Source organism: Somniosus microcephalus, chromosome 25, assembly GCF_052327205.1.
Source record: "Somniosus microcephalus isolate GS21.2 chromosome 25, FLI_Smic_1.0, whole genome shotgun sequence".
Lineage (NCBI taxonomy): Eukaryota > Metazoa > Chordata > Chondrichthyes > Squaliformes > Somniosidae > Somniosus > Somniosus microcephalus.
The window spans coordinates 48,676,637-48,695,626 of record NC_141011.1 but is presented as its reverse complement, the minus strand read 5'-3'; the positions used below and the strand labels follow the sequence as shown (position 1 = coordinate 48,695,626).

Sequence of the window (18,990 nt, the reverse complement as noted above, 5' to 3'; positions counted from 1 at the left end):
GCGCTCCTCTAATTCTGCCCTCTTGAGCATCCCTGATTATAATCGCTCCACTATTGGTGGCCGTGCTTTCTGTTGCCTAGGCCCTAAGCTCTGGAATTCCCTGCCTAAACCTCTCTGCCTCACTACCCCTCTTTCCTCCTTTAAGACTCTCCTTAAAACCTACCTCTTTAACCAAGCTTTTGGTCACCTGCCCTAATTTATCCTTATGTGGCTCGGTGTCAAATTTTTTTTGTCTTATAATACTCCCGTGCAGCGTTACTACATTAAAGGCGCTGTATAAATACAAGTTGTTGTTTTTGTTGGCTTACTCCCTGATTGGCTAGATGGGCCAGATGGTCACCTCCTATCAGTCTTTTCATACGTTTAATGTTATGACAAAATGGGGAAAGATTTCCACTGGCAGTGACACATAATGTAGATGGTGTCTAAATCCTTTCTCACAACATCGTGAATGTGTTCTTTCTGAATGATTTACAAACTCACCTGAAGGAACTAACGTTGGAAACCTTCCCGCTATGTTTCCAATGTCACTAAGACGTAACAACCAGAGGAAATCTTCCCTTATTGCCAGGAGTAGAGGGAACTTTACTCTGCATTTTGGCCTCTACAGTACTTGGGTGCTAAGTTGGAAAAAGTGTTCCATCTCCAAGTGCTTCCTATTTCTTATGATTTTATGTGAAAGTCTTTGGGGGAAAAATTGGGTCGCGCCCCCTTTGGGCGCTAACTTCGCTACTTTTAGCGCCCTGAAAAAATTAGCGCACCCGCACCCAAAATTCATTGGTAGCGCCCCAAGAGGGAGGAGGGGCAGTACTGGAAGCGGCCCACCTCCCTCTTGGGGTGCTACGAGTGAATATCGCGGTGCTACGTGCAGCAGCGCCACGTCGCGCCGCGGTACTGCAGGCCTTCCTCCCCTTATTAGCGCAGCGCGACCCGGGGCCCAGCTGGGCCACCAGGGACCGGAGAGCCGGCAAAAGAGCCTGGCACTCAAGAGGAGGGCCGGGCTCACGGAGCGCAGCTGACACCCCGTGGGCCGGGGGGTGGGGTGCTGCACAGTAGGCTGGTGACAGCAACGGGGGGCAGGTGCTGGCAGGCGGCTAGCAACAAAAATGGCCGCCCGGCACCTCCCCTTTAACTTGCGCTGCCCCAGCCGCAGGTAGGCCCCCCTGACCTTGTCGGACATAGCGTCTGGCGGTAAGTCAGGGGGCGCTACCAAAGATCGCAGCCGGTGCGCGAGCGGGGAGCTGTGCACGGCAATGACGTCATCGCCGGCGGCGCAGCGCTGTGCGCCGCTAATGGTTATCGCCGGCGCTAACCTCCTGCTGAATGTTGCGGGAGGCGCTAGTTGCTTTGCGCGACGTTAGTGCCCTCTTAGGGTGCTAACGGGAGGCGGAAATCAACCTAATTTATCCCCCTTTAATTTTAATGAGACCAAAATGCATTAAAAATGTTAATTATGCTTCTTTTGTACCTATTTATTCAGCACTTCCTTGAACTGTATGCCTGCAATGAGTTTCTCCCAAGTAATCACTGTGAATGGACTTTTATTGATTTGCCATCTGTTCATTACATCATTTTGATATTTAATTAGATCGTTATTTAATGGGTAGGAATGGAGATTGGGATCTAAGACACACGCTCACACATTTGATTTACTAAAATAAAAATTCTCCTTTCAGGACGGACTCGGTGAATATAGCTTCATCATTTTTGGAGTCATCTGCCTCGCAACCTTTGTTTACATCTTCATCGTCATTCCCGAAACAAAAGGCAAAACATTCCTGGAGATCAGTCAAATTCTGGCAAAGAGGAACAAAGCTGAAATCAAGGTGGAAACAGAGCACCTGGAACTGAGTCAGTGGGAAGCAGAACAAGGAAAATGGGATGTGGTGAAGAGCACAAAATTCTAACCGCCTCCGTGACGCTCTTTGGGGCGAAGCTGTGTGGTGCAGTATTAGTAACAAGCACATTAACTATTTGTAAAAAGTTCCTCTATCCACTATTGTAACGAAGTGGGTGATTTTCTCAATGGGGAGCTTTTGGAGGCGGGACTCCCACTTGTCGGGTCCCGCCTCCATCAATTTCTGGCCAACCCACGCTATTTTCCCTTGATTGACCTTGTTAAGCTCGTCCAGTGGGCTTAGCAGGCCAATTAAGGGAAAGCTGGTTGCATAGAACGTCAACGTATGACGTTTCATCTGTCAAAAATTTTTGACAGATGAATTGTCATCGTTTGACAGCTCTGTGAAGCTCTCAAACACTGACATTCTCTGTAGTTTGATGAGGTCTTGAATTCAAGACCTTATCAAACCTCTTTCTTTTGCAGAAATGAGATGGTTGTTGCATTGGAGAATGCGACGGCCATCTGTCATCTTTACCACGGAGGTGCGAGACTCTCCGCATACACATCGACTGAAGCCTGCAGGAAGAAACAAATTTAAGTACACTTTTTCTAACACTTTGCACTTACCTCAGATACTCACCTGTCCACACTTGCACCCATCACTTACCTTCACAGCACACGTTTGGACCCCTCTGGCCCCCCGCAGACCCCCTACTTGCCTCGGTGACCCTGGCGGGTTTCGGAGCCTTCGGGAAGCCCGCACTTGTGTGGGCAAAAAGGAGATAATCCTATTTTCTGCCTGTTAACTACCTGGCAAGATGGCATGGAGGCAGGTTGGGGGTGGGATGGGCACCCGCCCCCAAATTCTGCCATTTTCCCGGCAGTCCCGCCTCCAAACCCACCTCCCCAGGACTGGCAAGATTGCACACTAAAGTGCTAACCCCTAAATAGATTAGTTATTATAATGGGCAGAGGAATTAGTGAACTTCCTCCCCTAAACCTCTCTGCCTCTCCACCTCTCACAGAATCACAGAAACCCCACAGTGCAGATAGAGGCCATTTCGGCCCATCGAGCCTGCACCGACACATATCCCACCCGATCCCTGTAACCCCATGTATTTAATCCCCCTAACACTAAGGGTCAATTTATCATAGCCAATCAACCTAACCCGCACATCTTTGGACTGTGGGAGGAAACCGGAGCACCCGGAGGAAACCCACGCAAACACTGGGAGAATGTGCAAACTCCCTCATCCTGAAAGATTTTCCTTAAACCCACCTCTTTGACCAAGCTTTTGGTCACCTGTCCTAATGTCGCCTTCTTTGGCTCAGTGTCAATTATTGTCTGATTACGTTCCTGTGAGGCGCCTTGGGACGTTTTACTATGTTAAAGGCGCTATATAAATGTAGGGTGTTATTGCTGGTCACACGGCATGATTTCAATCTATTTGTTTCTGTTAAGACTGCAGTGCCATTGTTCTGCATTTAGTCAATGAGCTCATTGGTATGAGAAACTAAATATAATGGTACTGGAGATAAATTCTCAAAAGTCTTACAAACTACAAAAACATTTTATGATCTTATAACTAATTGAAGTAGGAGATAAGAACATAAGAAACAGGAGCGGGAGTCGGCCAATCGGCCCCTCGAGCCTGCTCCGCCAGTCAATAAGATCATGGCTGATCCAATCTTGGTCTCAACACCACTTTCCCGCTCTCTCCCCACACCCCTCGACTCCCCTGTAGTTCAAATATCTGTCAATCTCCGCCTTGAATATATTTAATGACTCCGCCTCCACAGCTCTCCGGGGTAGAGAATTCCACAGGTTCACGACCCTCTGAGAGAAGAAATTCCTCCTCATCTCCGTCTTAAATGGGCGACCCCTTATTCTGAAACTATGCCCCCGAGTTCTAGATACCCCCACGAGGGGAAACATCCTCTCAGCATCCACCCTGTCAAGCCCCCTCAGAATCGTATATGTTTCAATAAGATCACCTCTCATTCTTCTAAATGAGTACAGGCCCAACCTGCTCAACCTTTCGTCATACGTCAACCCCCCTCATCCCAGGAATCAATAACTAATTGTTCCATCGAGAGTGGCAGAAACAAACTACTGCTGAAAGTACCTTGGGACGTTTCACTACAGTGAAGGCGCTATATAAATGCAGGTTATATCACTGCCAAAGGGATGATAATATATCATAACCAGGCCCTAACTGAAGGCACCGATAAATCTTTATCCTCGACATTCTTCAGTAGCATCCATTTCTGCAGTTACTTTATAAATCACAAAAAAAAATAGAAATATAGGTTACTGCTGTGCTCTACCAAGTGCCAACTGTAATATTTCAATCCCTTATTCGGAATTGTCAGTCTTATAAATGTTTAAGACAGATCAGGTTATTCAGATAAACAACCATTGCAATAAATATCTAAAAGGCTACGAGCCTGGTGGTTGTGCGGGATCACATCAGTTACCCTCCAACACTGATGCCCCCTAAAGTCAGTTGGGTTCACTGGGAGGGCACCCCATTGGCACGAGGCCGATGACTGCAAGCTTCTTCGCTGTCCGCCTGCCCCAGGCCATCGGAAACCTGTCCGGCCAACCATTCATTCAGTGGAGGGGTTGACCCTCTCGACCCTGGCAATACTCTGATCAGCCCTTGTGCAAAGGGGTCGAGCCAGGAGAAAACTGCTAATGTAACGCCCTTATTTAAAAAGGGAGGTAGACAAAAGGCTGGAAACTATAGACCAGTTAGCCTAACATCTGTGGTTGGTAAAATGTTGGAGTCCATTATTAAGGAAGCAGTAACAGGACAATTGGATAAGCATAATTTAATTGGACAGAGTCAGCATGGTTTTATGAAGGGGAAGTCATGTTTGACAAATTTGCTCGAATTCTTTGAGGATGTAACAAACAAGGTGGATAAAGGGGAACCAGTGGATGTGGTGTATTTGGACTTCCAAAAGGCATTTGACAAGGTGCCACACAAAAGATTACTGCACATGATAAAAATCACGGGATTGGGGGTAATATACTGGCATGGGTGGAAGATTGGCTATCTAACAGAAAACAGAGAGTTGGGATAAATGGTTCATTCTCGGGTTGGCAATCAGTAACTAGTGGTGTTCCGCAGGGGTCAGTGCTGGGACCCCAACTCTTTACAATCTATATTAACGATTTGGAGGAGGGGACCAGGTGCAACATATCCAAGTTTGTCGACGATACAAAGATGGGAGGGAAAGCAGTGAGTGAGGAGGACATAAAAAACCTGCAAAAGGACATAGACAGGCTAAGTGAGTGGGCAGAAATTTGGCAGATGGAATATAATGTTGGAAAGTGTGAGGTTATGCACTTTGGCAGAAAAAATCAAAGAGCAAGTTATTATCTAAATGGAGAGAAAGTGCAAAGTGCTACAGTACAAAGGGATCTGGGGGTCCTGGTACATGAAACACAGAAGGTTAGTATGCAGGTACAGCAGGTGATCAGGAATTCCAATGGAATCTTGGCTTTTATTGCAAGGGGGATGGAGTATAAAAGCAGGGAAGTCTTGCTTCAATTATACAGGGTACTGGTGAGGCCACACCTGGAATATTGCGTACAGTTTTGGTTTCCATATTTAAGAAAAGATATACTTGCTCTCGAGGCAGCTCAGAGAAGGTTCACTTGGTTGATTCCAGAGATGAGGGAGTTGACTTATGAGGAAAGGTTGAGTAGGTTGGGCTTCTACTCATTGAAATTCAGAAGAATGAGAGGCGATCTTATCAAAACATATAAGATTGTGAGGGGGCTTGATTGGGTGGATGCGGGGAGGATGTTTCCACTGATGGGTGAGACTAGAACTAGGGGGCATAATCTTACAATAAGGTGCTGCCGTTTCAAAACTGAGATGAGGAGAAACTTCTTCACTCAGAGGGTAGTAAATCTATGGAATTTGCTACCTCAGAGAGCTGTGGAAGCTGCGACATTAAATACATTTTAAAAGGAGATAGACAGTTTCCTAGCTGATAAGGGAATTAGGGGTTACGGGGAGCGGGCAGGGAAGTGGACGTGAGTCTAGGTTCGGATCAGCCATGATCCTATTGAATGGCGGAGCAGGCCCGAGGGGCCGTATGGCCTACTCCTGCTCCTACTTCTTATGTACTTATGTAGTTGGCTTTTTTTCTCTTTTATTAAGGGTCCAGGCCACTTGCCACTGAAAACAGGTGGATTATAGGTCATCCACTGGTGGGACTTAGAAAGACTTAACTGGGCGACCCCTTATTCTGAAACTATGCCCCCTAGTTCTAGATACCCCCACGAGAGGAAACATCCTCTCAGCATCCACCCTGTCAAGCCCCCTCAGAATCGCTGAGCCTTTCACAACCACTGGACATCCCAAAGCGCTTTACAGCCAATGAAGTACTTTTGAAGTGCAGTCACTGTTGTAATGTAGGAAACACGGCCGCCAATTTGCACACAGCAAGCTCCCACAAACAGCAATATGATGATGACCAGATAATCTGTTTTTTAGTGATGTTGGTTGAAGGATAAATATTGGCCCAGGACACCGGGGAGAACTCCCCTGCTCTTCTTCAAAATAGTGCCATTGCTCGGGAGCTTTTATGTCCACCTGAGAGAGCAGACGGGGCCTCAGTTTAACATCTCATCTGAAAGACGGCACCTCTGACAGTGCAGCGCTCCCTCAGCACTGCACTGGAAGTGTCAGCCTAGATTTTTATGCTCAAGTCTCTTGAACCCACGACCTTCTGACTCTGAGGCGAGGGTGCTACCCACTGAGCCACTGGCTGACACATGGGCAAGGGGCTGAAAGGAGATCAGATTGCAAGGCCCCCCACATCCACTTTGCGACTTGAGCATTTTAACAACTAGCAGACATGGAGCTGAGCTTAATATCATCACTTTGAATAGTTTAATCCTGCTGTTTAAATTAAACCACCAACATTTTCACCCATTTTATTATTCCAATCACTTTGTTCTCCCCTGTAAAAATATCGCAAAAGCTTTTGGGTTTGAGGTAAAATCTAGGTACAGGAAACTTTCGATTTACCAGCACCTAAATAACCGGAAATCTCGGTTAACCGGCAAAATTCAGGAGTAGGTTCAGGTAACTTTTATTACTTGCCTTCCTCCATCTGTTGCTGTGCAAGGGTGTGGCTGCAGCTGTTGCTAAGCTACAGAGACGCTTGCAACTTGTGGCCATTGTTCTGAACCTGTTGCTAAGCAACAGGGTTTGTTGCTTTATACGGAGCTCTCAGCTCCGTATCTTTTACTATAGCGCTCGGTGATCCGGAATTTTTGATGAACCGGCACCACGTCGGTCCCGTCCGTGCCAGATAAAAAAGAGTTTCCTGCAATCCAAAAATATCATAGAGCTTGTAAAATATGTGTCATGTCAGTTCCATGTGATATCATGATGATGAAATTGAAGTATCTCATTATTATTAGGCCTAACCCCATTTCAGTTTCTTCCCACTGGATTTTATTAAATGCTTACTGTGCAAGTCACAATTTTCTCAATTATTATTCTGTTTTATTGCTCGTTAATACTGTATAAAACTTCAAATAAATGATCAGTTAACAACATACCCTGATGATTATCTCTTCTCCATCTGTGTGGGGCAGGGAATGCACGCACATTTCCAGCCAGACCCGCGCCGCCCGCCATATTGGGAATGGATAAATATTCGTCATTCAGGGCCCAGGCCTGAGACAGGCGGTAGGCCCCGTGCATGTGTAAATAAGAGGCTCAACGCCTGTGCGGAGGCCCCCACTGCAAGACTGGTTTGCCCTGAGGCAGACGGGGCCGGACAGTCCTTGGGACCTTTGGACCCACCAACGCGTCCAAAAAAAAAGGTACGTTTTTACTAAAACTGAACGTGGAGACGGGGAGGAGCAGGAGTGCTTCTCCCGTTAAAGAACATGGGCTGACGCCCCCAACGCCCACTTTATCACCGCCGCTTCCCCAACCCGTCACCCCATCACCCCACCCCAGCACCCGCCCACACCTCACCCCCTCCCCCCGCACCCACCCCCACCCGCCCACACCCCATCACCCCACCCCTCCACCCCGCCCCCCCGGGCCTCCGATCTTCTCTCCTTCCCGGCCCTAACTTACCTGAGGGCCGCTATGACGCTGGCTGCAGCCCGATCTTCATTGAGTCTTGCTATGCTGGCTTGATGGAAATGAGGCCCGAGGCCCAATATCGGTGGTGCCTCGTGCCTCATTCAGGCGCAGGAACTCTAGCCTGCACCCCCCCCGCCACCCCCGCTGAACACACCACCCCCCTGCACACACTCCCCCTGCTGCACACACCCCCCGTGCACACACCCCCCTGCACACCCCCCCCTGCACACACCCCCCTGCACACACCCCCTGCACACACCCCTCCTGCACACCCCCCCTGCACACACCCCTCCTGCACACCCCCAGCACACACCCCCCTTGCACACAACCCCCCCTGCACACACCCCCCCTGCACACACCCCCCTGCACCCACCCCCCCTGCACCCACCGCCCCCTGCACACACCCCTCCTGCACACCCCCCCTGCACACACCCCTCCTCACACCCCCCTTGCACACAACCCCCCTGCACACACACCCCCCTGCACACCCCCCCTGCACACACCCCCCTGCACACACCCCCCTGCACACACCCCCCTGCACACACACCCCCCTGCACACCCCCCCTGCACACACCCCCCCTGCACACACCCCGCCCCCTGCACACTACCGTTCTGCCTCCATCTGTCAGCCCATCCATCCGTTCCGGGGCCGGTAAGCCGCTCTCACCTGTTACGAGTTGTATGTCTACTATGCCTATCCTGATTGCGTGTTGTATTTAACTATATTTGAACTGCTGCTCCTTAATAAAATGACCTATGACTCCTAAGACCCTTTGGGTAATCTGTGTGTGACCTGTGCTCCAGATCTCCCGTCCACCTGAAATAAATTACCCGAAACAACTGTTATCCTCTTCAAGTTTCACCCCACCAAACAGTGCCATAGAACTCTTCCCCCAACCTACAACATTTCCCTTTTCCCCTCTGTATCTGCATTCCATTAAATTTCGAATTTCTGAGGGGCTGAGAATATAATCCCACATGTTAACAGTGGTCATGTCACCAACAAAAGCATCAGAGAACATGCCCTCAATACTATCTTGATCTTTACCCAGCAGCAGGGTATCGCCTGTTTTACTAACGTACCCTTTCTTAATGTACTTTACCCTTCCTGACAGCCCGTTATTCCACATTTTGACAGCTCCTGATTGAGATTTCCAAGTCACGCAGTAGTGCACCCACTCATTTGACCTGAAATGCAAAGGGATGTTGACAAAGTGGCCTCCAATCCACAGCCCCCAATCAAGACCCACAGAGATAACTAGTTCATTGTCACTATCCTTTGTTGCATACGATAGAAGAATCCTTGGCTGAAAATCTCTTGTTCTGATCCACATGCATATGGTAAAGGAACTGAGGTTCATGTTGCGAAGCATTTGGATCTCAACATAACTCGAAAGGCTTTCCTCGGAGAAGCGGAAGGTTAAGGTTGGGTGCAAAGACAACTCGCTGCCTTTGAAATCAATTGAAAAAAAATTGTCAGTGGCCATTTTTATTCACTCCAACTTCCAAAGTGTCCCCCCAGCCTCTGTTACGTTAATTTTTTTGCTGTTTTTGATGAGGAATACCAATACTAGGGAATGGAACGCTTTCAACTTCTTCCACTCTGTGCCAACATCAAACATTAAATACCGTGTGGAATTCTCTAAACTTTGCCCCAAATGGAACACTGACCTCAACCTCAGGAAAACACTCCCAACTGCACCAATTTGACTTCCGGGTTCTCCCTTAGAATAAACCTACCAGTTTATAACCAATCAATGCTAAATTATGAGCAGTCTTTGTGCCTTTTCTGTTCCCTCCTCCAAGTAGTCCATTCTTCAAGGACAATTTTAATTCCAGTAAGTCTAATCAACAGGAACATCTCTTACCTTTGATGGCTGCACCTTTAGTCTTTATCGACCAAAACCTTTGGCCTCACTATCTTCTCTAACTTCAAATGGAAATTCCACAAATCCATTGCACAAGATCTCGCCAAGCTCAGTTTCCTCTTATATACCAAACACTCCTTTCTGTTGACATTTCACACCTTTCCAGAAAAGCTCCTCTCGTACTTCTGACACACTGGACCAGGATATTAAAAAAAAGTTTATCAAGTGATGGACAATCTCTCGCCCAACTCCAGCCTTCAAGCTCTTCTTCTCAATTCCTCTTTGGTACTACAATGGTTAGCGCTCCCACTCTAATTATTCTTCTCTTGCTCCCCTTAAACTTCAAATACACTGGGGTCGATTTTCATCTTCATCCCCTGGGCGATATTCTGGTGGGACAGATCGTGCGCCCTTTATAGAACCAGCCTGGTTTTCATTCCATTAATTTCAAAGGATAGGAAGGACCTACAGGAAACTATTTTTTATCCGGCACCGATGGGACCGCCGTGGTGCCGGTTGATCAAAAAGTCCGGATTACAGAGAGGTATACTTACCAAGGTACGAGAGCCCCGTACACGGCCACAGGTGCAAGAGCCCCGGTTACACGGCACTTGTGCAGGAGTCCCGGTTACACGGCCACAGATCCAGGAGTCCCTGTTACACGGCCACAGATCCAGGAGTCCCGGTTACACGGCACTTGTGCAGGAGTCCTGGTTACACGGCCACAGATCCAGGAGTCCCTGTTACACGGCCACTGATCCAGGAGTCCCTGTTACACGGCCACAGATCCAGGAGTCCCTGTTACACGGCCACAGATCCAGGAGTCCCTGTTACACGGCCACAGATCCAGGAGTCCCTGTTACACGGCCACAGATCCAGGAGTCCCTGTTACACGGCCACAGATCCAGGAGTCCCTGTTACACGGCCACAGATCCAGGAGTCCCTGTTATACGGCCACAGATCCAGGAGTCCCTGTTACACGGCCACAGATCCAGGAGTCCTGGTTACACGGCCACAGATCCAGGAGTCCCTGTTACACGGCCACAGATCCAGGAGTCCCGGTTACACGGCCACAGATCCAGGAACCCCGGTTACACGGCCACAGATCCAGGAACCCCGGTTACACGGCCACAGATCCAGGAGTCCCTGTTACACGGCCACAGATCCAGGAGTCCCTGTTACACGGCCACAGATCCAGGAGTCCCTGTTACACGGCCACAGATCCAGGAGTCCCTGTTACATGGCCACAGATCCAGGAGTCCCTGTTACATGGCCACAGATCCAGGAGTCCCTGTTACATGGCCACAGATCCAGGAGTCCCTGTTACATGGCCACAGATCCAGGAGTCCCTGTTACATGGCCACAGGTCCAGGAGTCCCTGTTACACGGCCACAAATCCAGGAGTCCCTGTTACACGACCACAGATCCAGGAGTCCCTGTTACACGGCCACAGATCCAGGAACCCCGGTTACACGGCCACTAATATATAGTAAAACTTACCTGAACCTACTCCTGAATTTTGCCGGTTAAGAGAGAGTTTCCTGTATTTCCCTTGGCAGAGAAGTCAATAACCGGGGTGGGGGGCATAGATTTAAAGTAATTGGTAGAAGGATTAGAGTGGAGTTGAGGGGAACTTTTTTCACCCAGAAGGTGGTGGGGGTCTGGAACTCTGCCTGAAAGGGTGGTAGAGGCAGAAACCCTCATCGCATTTAAAAAGTACTTGGATATGCACTTGAAGTGCTGTAACCTACAGGGCTACGGACCAAGAGCTGGAAAGTGGGATTAGGCTGGATCGCTCTTTTTCAACCGGCACTGACCTCCTTCTGAGCCGTAAATCTCTATGATTCTGTGACAATCAGCAGCTTCTACAAAGTACACACGATCCACCTCGCCAGATTACCAGCCAGGAAGTGAAGATGAAAATCCACCCCACTGACCTACATTCTCATCCTCCTCTTTGCATTCTATGTTGAAATCAAGACTCATCAAGGCTTAGGCTGACCTTGGGGTGTAAAATGAACAATATTGAACCAGCCGCCCGTCGTACATTTCTCCCGATTTTCAAATCCATTGAAATCAATAGAAATGAAAGTCGGGGAGATGTATAATGGGCGGCTGAATCAATATCGTCCGTTTTACACTGTCAGCCAAAGTCAAAATTACTCCCATGTACTTCAACGCTTATTTACCTACAATCCCTTTACTTTCCTCAGTCTTTCCTTTATCCTTTCAATCATCAGTCGTTTAAAAACCAACCTTGGCTAATCATTACTTCTTGAGTTCTTTTCATTGATCCAACGCTTTTCAATTTTGATGGTGTCACGCCCTATGAGCCTTGGTCCATCACCTACATCTCAACTATAATTTGATTTTTAAGGGTTTGAGCAGTAACCTTTATTACAACTACTAAATTCTCTGCATTAAATTCAAACTCTAAGATGTATTCTGCTAACATCTAGTGACGGATTATTGGTACTGCAATTCTTGAAACCCTACGCTTCTGTAAGCTCTGAAATCAGAACAGAGAACCGCACAGCAGGACAGTCCACATTTGAAAGGGAAAGACAGATTAATGGCCCAGATATTCCGACCTGGAAAAATCTGCGCCCTTACCTGAGGGCTCCCGGGACGCGCACAATTCCGGCGTTGGGCCTCACCAAACTCCAAGTGCGCAGGGCCCACGTATCCCAGAGGCGCAGGTAGTTCGCAGCATCCCTGGGATCACGTGGGCCATGGGGAGCCAATCACAGAAGGGAATCTCCCTTCATACATGATGTGCCTCAATAATCCCGAGACTCGATGTTAGCGAAACAAAACAAGGCTTTCATTAACTTAGAAGATAACACGCAGTGGAGAGAGGTATCTTCCCTGGAGGTCTGCAGTACTGGCTGTGAGGCCAGACTGAGCTGGCTTACATAGAGGCCAGGTATGGGCGGAGCCCTACACACAACACATTCCATACATTCCAATACACAATACAATGGTGAGGAGAAACCTGAAACCAACCACAGTCACAGGCAATACAATGGTAAGGGGGAACCTGAAACCAACCACAGTCACAGGCAGTGATGAATGGAATATTTCATCACATTCACCCCTTCTATAGATTTAGTCTGTTCGGGGGTTTGGTAGTCCTCTGCGACCGACGTGGCTGTTGTGGTGTCGCGGGTGTCGGCTGGGTGTCCCCGGTGGCCTCCTGGGTCTCTGCCGGGGGTGCCGCCAGGGTTGTTGAAGGGGTAGTTGGTGGGGGTGCTGTTGGTCGATGTTCTTCCGGGGGTGATGAAAGAGTAGTGGGTGGGTAAGAGTTGCTGTGGTCGTTGTTGCTGCTATTGCCGTGGTTGTTGTCGTTACCGGCTGGGGCGACGTCTTTTATTGACATGGTGTCCTCCCTTCCGTCGGCGTGCCGGACATACGCGTATTGGGGGTTGGCGTGGAGTAGGTGCACTGGCTCCACGAGAGGGTCCGTCTTATGGCCCCTCACATGCCTTCGCACGAATACCGGACCCGGGGTGGAGAGCCATGACGGCATGGATACGCCTGAGGTGGATTTCCGGGAGAAGCTAAACATTCGTTCATGAGGCGTGGCATTGGTGGCAGTACACAGTAGCGACCGTATCGAATGGAGCACATCTGAGAGGACCTCCTGCCAGCGGGAGATAGGGAGGCCCTTGGTCCTTAGAGCTAGAGTGACTGCTTTCCATACTGTCCCGTTCTCTCGCTCCACTTGACCGTTACCCCAGGGGTTGTAGCTGGTGGTACGGCTCGTGGCGATACCCCTGGACAGCATGTACTGGCGTAGCTCTTCACTCATGAAGGACGCCCCCCTATCCGTGTGGATGTAGCTCGGCATACCGAACAGGCAGAACAGGCTGTTGAGGCATTTAATGACCGTGGCGCTGGTCATGTCTGGGCAGGGGAAGGCGAATGGGAACCGGGAGTATTCGTCCACAATGTTCAGGAAGTAAACATTGCGGTCGACGGACGGGAGGGGGCCCTTGAAATCTAAGCTGAGCCGCTCAAAGGGCCGTGTAGCTTTGATTAAGTGGGCTCTATCAGGGTGGTAGAACCGAGGCTTGCACTCAGCGCAAGTGCGGCAGTTCCTGGTCAGAGACCGAACTTCCTCAATCGAGTAGGGTAAGTTGCGGGACTTTATGAAGTGGAACAGCCGCGTGACCCCTGGGTGGCAGAGGTCGTTGTGGAGGGTCTGTAGCCGATCCCCGGTGGTGCTGGCACACATCCCTCGTGAGAGGGCATCTGGGGATTCGTTAAGGGCCCCTGGCCGGTAAATGATGTCATACTCGAAGGTGGAGAGCTCGATCCGCCACCTAAGAATCTTATCATTTTTGATCTTCCCCCTCTGTTTATTATTGAACATAAACGCTACCGACCGCTGGTCGGTAAGTAGGGTGAAGCGTTTGCCGGCTAGGTAGTGGCGCCAGTGGCGCACTGCCTCCACGATGGCTTGGGCCTCCTTTTCCACGGAGGAGTGTCTGATCTCGGGCCCTTGGAGGGTCCTCGAGAAGAAAGCTACGGGCCGCCCCGCCTGGTTGAGGGTGGCCGCCAAGGCAAAGTCAGACGCATCACTTTCCACTTGAAATGGAGTGTTCTCGTCCACTGCCTGTAGCGTGGCCCGCTCAATATCCTGCTTAATGCTTTTGAAGGCGGCGTGGGCCTCAGCAGAGAGCGGAAAAGAGGATGCTTTCAAGAGGGGGCGGGCTTTGTCGGAGTAGTTGGGGACCCATTGGGAATAATAAGAAAATAACCCCAGGCACCTTTTCAGGGCTTTGGGAGTGTTGGGCAGGGGCAGCTCCCGTAGGGGGTGCAATCGGTCGGGGTCTGGTCCGATTTCCCCATTCTCCACCACGCTGCCTAGTATGCAGAGGCGCGTGGTGTTGAAAACGCACTTGTCCTCGTTGTAGGTGAGGTTGAGTTTTTGTGCGGTTTTCAGGAACCTCTCGAGGTTCGAGTCGTGATCCTGCTGGTTGTGACCGCAGATGGTGACGTTGTCGAGGTAGGGGAAGGTTGCCTGCAAGTGGTGGTCATCGACCATGCGATCCATCTCCCTCTGGAAGACCGAGACCCCATTCGTCACCCCAAAGGGGACTCTGAGGAATTGGTAGAGGCGTCCGTTCGCCTCGAAGGCGGTGTACGGGCGGTCCTCTGGTCTGATAGGGAGCTGGTGGTACGCTGACTTGAGGTCGATGGTGGAGAACACCCGGTATTGGGCGATTTGGTTCACCATTTCTGATATGCGGGGTAGCGGGTAGGCGTCTAGTTGGGTGTACCTGTTGATCGTTTGGCTATAGTCGATCACCATCCGTTTCTTCTCGCTACCCCTTACTACCACCACTTGGGCGCGCCACGGGCTATTGCTGCATTCAATAATGCGCTCTTTCAGGAGCCTGTCTACCTCGGTTGCGATAAACCGCCTGTCCTTCCAGCTGTACCTCCTGCTTTTGGTCGCTATTGGCCGGCAGTTAGGGGTAAGGTTCGCGAATAGCGAAGGCGGCTTTACCTTCAGGGTAGCCAGGCCGCACACTGTGAGGGGCGGCTGGGACCCACCGTACTTGAGCGTGATGCTTTGGTGGTTGCACTGGAAATCCAGGCCCAAGATCACGCTCGCGCATAGATTCTTCATGATTAATACTTTAAAATTATCGTATACAGTCCCGTTAACGGACAATTGTACCGTGCAGTAACCCAGAATGGTCGATGTCTGGGTTTTATCAGCCATAGAGGTGGTACCCCGAGTAGGGACCACCTTTAGGGAGAGTTGTCGTGCCAGTTCCGGGTGGATAAAACTCTCCGTGCTTCCACTGTCAATTAAACATTTAACCCCGCACCCGTTTACCTCGATGTCCACCATTGATTTGGATAGCGGGTGGGGCCTGGTCTGGTCCACTGTGACCGATGCCACTGTAGGGCCCTGATCGAGACAAGATGGCGTCCGCGCTGTCTGCTCACAAGATGGCGGACCCCACGAGGTCGGGCAAGATGGCGTCCAAGATGGCCGCTCCCACGACGCACACGCGGCGGTGGCGGGTTTTGGTTTTCCAGCGGGGTTCCCTCTGCACACCTTCCCAAAGTGCCCCTTCTTACCGCACTTAAAGCAGGTGGTGCCTTTCGCCGGGCACAGGTTTCTGGTGTGCTTTGGCTGCCCGCAGAAGTAGCAGTTGGGTCCCCGACGCGTCGCGGCTGTCGTAGGGCTTCTGGGGGGAGAGCGGGGCCCCGACGGTGTCGGGCTGCCGGGCGGGGAAGATGCCTTCCAAGATGGTGGCGCCCTTGGTGCACACGTGGCGGCGTGGACGGCGCGGGCTGAAGAGTAGGCGTCCGAGTTTCTCTGGGCCACATCCAGGGATCGCGCGGTGTCCGCAGCCTGTTTCAGGTCCAATCCCATTTTTTCCAGCAGTCTTTGCCGGATGTAAGTGGAGCTGAGGCCTGTGATAAAGGCATCGCGAACAAGCTCGTCGGCGTACACTGCGGCTTTTACATCGCGGCACTTGCAGTCTTTGCCAAGCATTTTCAGGGTGCCTAGGAACTCCTCCACCGATTCCCCAGGTCGCTGTGCGCGAGTGGCGAGCAGATGCCTAGCATACACCTCATTCGTAGGCTGCTGGTAATGCGCCTTTAAGATGTCGCAGGCGGCCAGGTACGTGTCGGCGTCTTGGATGAGGGGGTAAACCCGGTGGCTTACCCAATTCCGCAGAATTCCGAGTTTCATACTCGCAGCGTCCGTAGCGTCTTTGACGGCTGCGGAATTGTCCAGGAAGAATTCCATACACATAAACCAGTGTCCGAAGCGTGCTGATGCGTCCGGAGCATGCTGATCCAAATCCAAACGTTTGGGTTTCAGGAGTTGATCCATTGTGTTGAAAAATAAGTTAATAAAATTGATGTGCCTCAATAATCCCGAGACTTGATGTTAGCGAAACAAAACAAGGCTTTTATTAACTTAGAAGATAACACGCAGTGGAGAGAGGTATCTTCCCTGGAGGTCTGCAGTACTGGCTGTGAGGCCAGACTGAGCTGGCTTACATAGAGGCCAGGTATGGGCGGAGCCCTACACACAACACATTCCATACATTCCAATACACAATACAATGGTGAGGAGAAACCTGAAACCAACCACAGTCACAGGCAATACAATGGTAAGGGGGAACCTGAAACCAACCACAGTCACAGGCAGTGATGAATGGAATATTTCATCACAATACACTTGACACGTGTCTTCACCTGTCAAATATATGAATGGAGATCACCCCCAAAACATAGTAAAACTTTAAATACATTTTTTTTAAATCACATTTTTAAAATGACTTGAAATTACAATAAATTAACTATTTTAAACAAAAATTTTAATTTTTGAAAAAATAATTAAAGTTTTTTACAGGGCTAACAATAAACTTACCGTTTTTAAAGTATTTTTATGTGAAAAAAATTTTCTTTTTTTTTACTTTTTTCAACTCTTATCCTGGTAAAAGCAGGCCTTACACCTGCTTTTACCAGGTGTAAGAAATGTCAGGGTTTTCTGTGGGCGGAGGGTCTCCAAAAAGCGGAACTATCCGCCCGCAGAGGCCCTTCTCCAGGGCAGCCGGAGGATCTGTCAAGACCATTCTTGACAGATCGGAAATGCTGGTTTCCAGCGCATGCACTGTGCATGCCTGAAACCGGCATTTCCGATGTCCTTACGGGTGAGTACACAGCGTGTACCCACCCGTAGGGATCGGAATATCCGGCCCATTGTTTTGTCAAATGTTAACCCATCTTAATCTTTCAGACGCTAACAGATCTGCTGTGTAACAGATCTCCCGAAAGCTCTCCGCCTCTCTACCTCGCTCTAACCTATTACCCCCTTTAAAAAAAAACTTGTATTTCTTTCATTTCCTCAGGACTTCTATTTCTTTTTTGGAGGTAGGAGTAAGTTTTATAAAAGGGTTTTCATTGGCTGAAAACAAACTTTATATCCAGTTTTCTAGGTAATTGAAAGCCCAGACATGGAATAATAACTTTTTTTTACGTGTCAAAGCTAGCTCTGTCGACAAGTCAACTTCTCAGCATTGTCAGGACCCATCGACGGCTGCTGAGTATCATCCAACACTTGGCTGCCCGTGTCCTAACTCGCACCAAGTCCCGTTCACCCATCACCCCTGTGCTCACTGACCCACATTGGCTCCCGGTCTAGAAACGCCTCGAATTTAAGATTTTCATCCTTGCGTTCAAATACCTTCATGGCTTTGTCGCGCCCTATCTCTGTAACCTCCTCCAGCCCTGAGACCATCTGAGATCTCTGCGCTCCTCCAATTCTGGGCTCTTGGGCATCCCTGATTTTCTTCGTTCCAGCATTGGCGGCCGTGCCTTCAGCTCTGGAATTCCCTCCCTAAACCTCTCCGCCTCTCTACCTCTCTTTCCTCCTTTAAGACGCTCCTTAAAACCTACCTCTTTGACCAAGCTTTTGGTCACCTGCCCTAATTTCTCCTTATGTGGCTCGGTGTCAAATTTTGTTTGATGATCGCTCCTGTGAAGCACCTTGGGACGTTTCACTACGTTAAAGGCGCTATATAAATGCAAGTTGTTGTGGTGAGTCCAGAATATTTTGCTTTTTCCCCCCAATTTCCAGCATTTGCAGCTTTGCCTTTTATCTTGGCTTTCTTCTAGCCTGAGTCTGTTTTCCCTTTCCCATTTGTGGAAAGAAATGCTTAGTCCTGAAGCGAGCAACTGTTCGACAGCATGAATTAGAATTGACACAGAACCGCTGTAATTGAGAATCCCTCCAACCAGGCAGGTTATTTTCACCATTACATAATCGGCGAGTACTTTGCATTGCAATTATTAACCTCTTTTATGTTGCTTTGAGCTGTTGGTTTCCTGCGCTTATGTTCAGCTCCCTGGCTCCCCCGCTCCAATTTCTGCACAAAGGTCTTCTTCCCACGCAGTCTACAACACTCGTCGAAGCCCCGGAATTAACTTGGGGCAGGAATCAGGTGGTTGGGGGGAGGCCAGTGCGAGTGGTAAACTGTCCTGACCTTGGCCACATTGAGGCCCAGGCGAGTTTAACTCCCGATTTTAACACCCAGGCCTCATCTGCAAACCAATACGTCTTCCCCGCTTAGTCCACTGGTTAAAATAGCAGTCAGGCCCTGATGGCATCATTGCT

The 18,990-nt window shown here is 49.6% G+C and overlaps 3 protein-coding genes across 3 annotated transcripts in view; 1 reads left to right on the top strand and 2 right to left on the bottom strand.

Moving 5' to 3' along the window:
* The window catches only part of slc2a5 (solute carrier family 2 member 5), a 48,459-nt gene extending 41,032 nt beyond the window's left edge, over positions 1–7,427 (top strand). Inside the window, exon 12 of the mRNA XM_085967356.1 lies at positions 1,677–7,427. Within this exon, the coding sequence (XP_085823482.1) occupies positions 1,677–1,907 (231 nt within the window). The 3' untranslated portion in view covers positions 1,908–7,427. The remainder of the gene's footprint in view (positions 1–1,676) is intronic.
* The window catches only part of ca6 (carbonic anhydrase VI), a 42,857-nt gene continuing 25,576 nt past the window's right edge, over positions 1,710–18,990 (bottom strand). The window contains exon 7 of the mRNA XM_085967354.1: positions 1,710–1,796. Within this exon, the coding sequence (XP_085823480.1) occupies positions 1,786–1,796 (11 nt within the window). The 3' untranslated portion in view covers positions 1,710–1,785. The remainder of the gene's footprint in view (positions 1,797–18,990) is intronic.
* Positions 8,544–9,856, bottom strand: LOC147100780 (female protein-like). The gene has a single exon (XM_085967355.1). It carries the CDS (start codon positions 9,453–9,455, stop codon positions 8,796–8,798), a length of 660 nt encoding a protein of 219 aa, XP_085823481.1. The 5' UTR covers positions 9,456–9,856; the 3' UTR covers positions 8,544–8,795.

Bases quoted from the DNA above. Each gene is read 5' to 3' on its own strand.
- LOC147100780 (XM_085967355.1), bottom strand. From the start codon at position 9,455: ATGGCCACTGACAATTTTTTTTCAATTGATTTCAAAGGCAGCGAGTTG.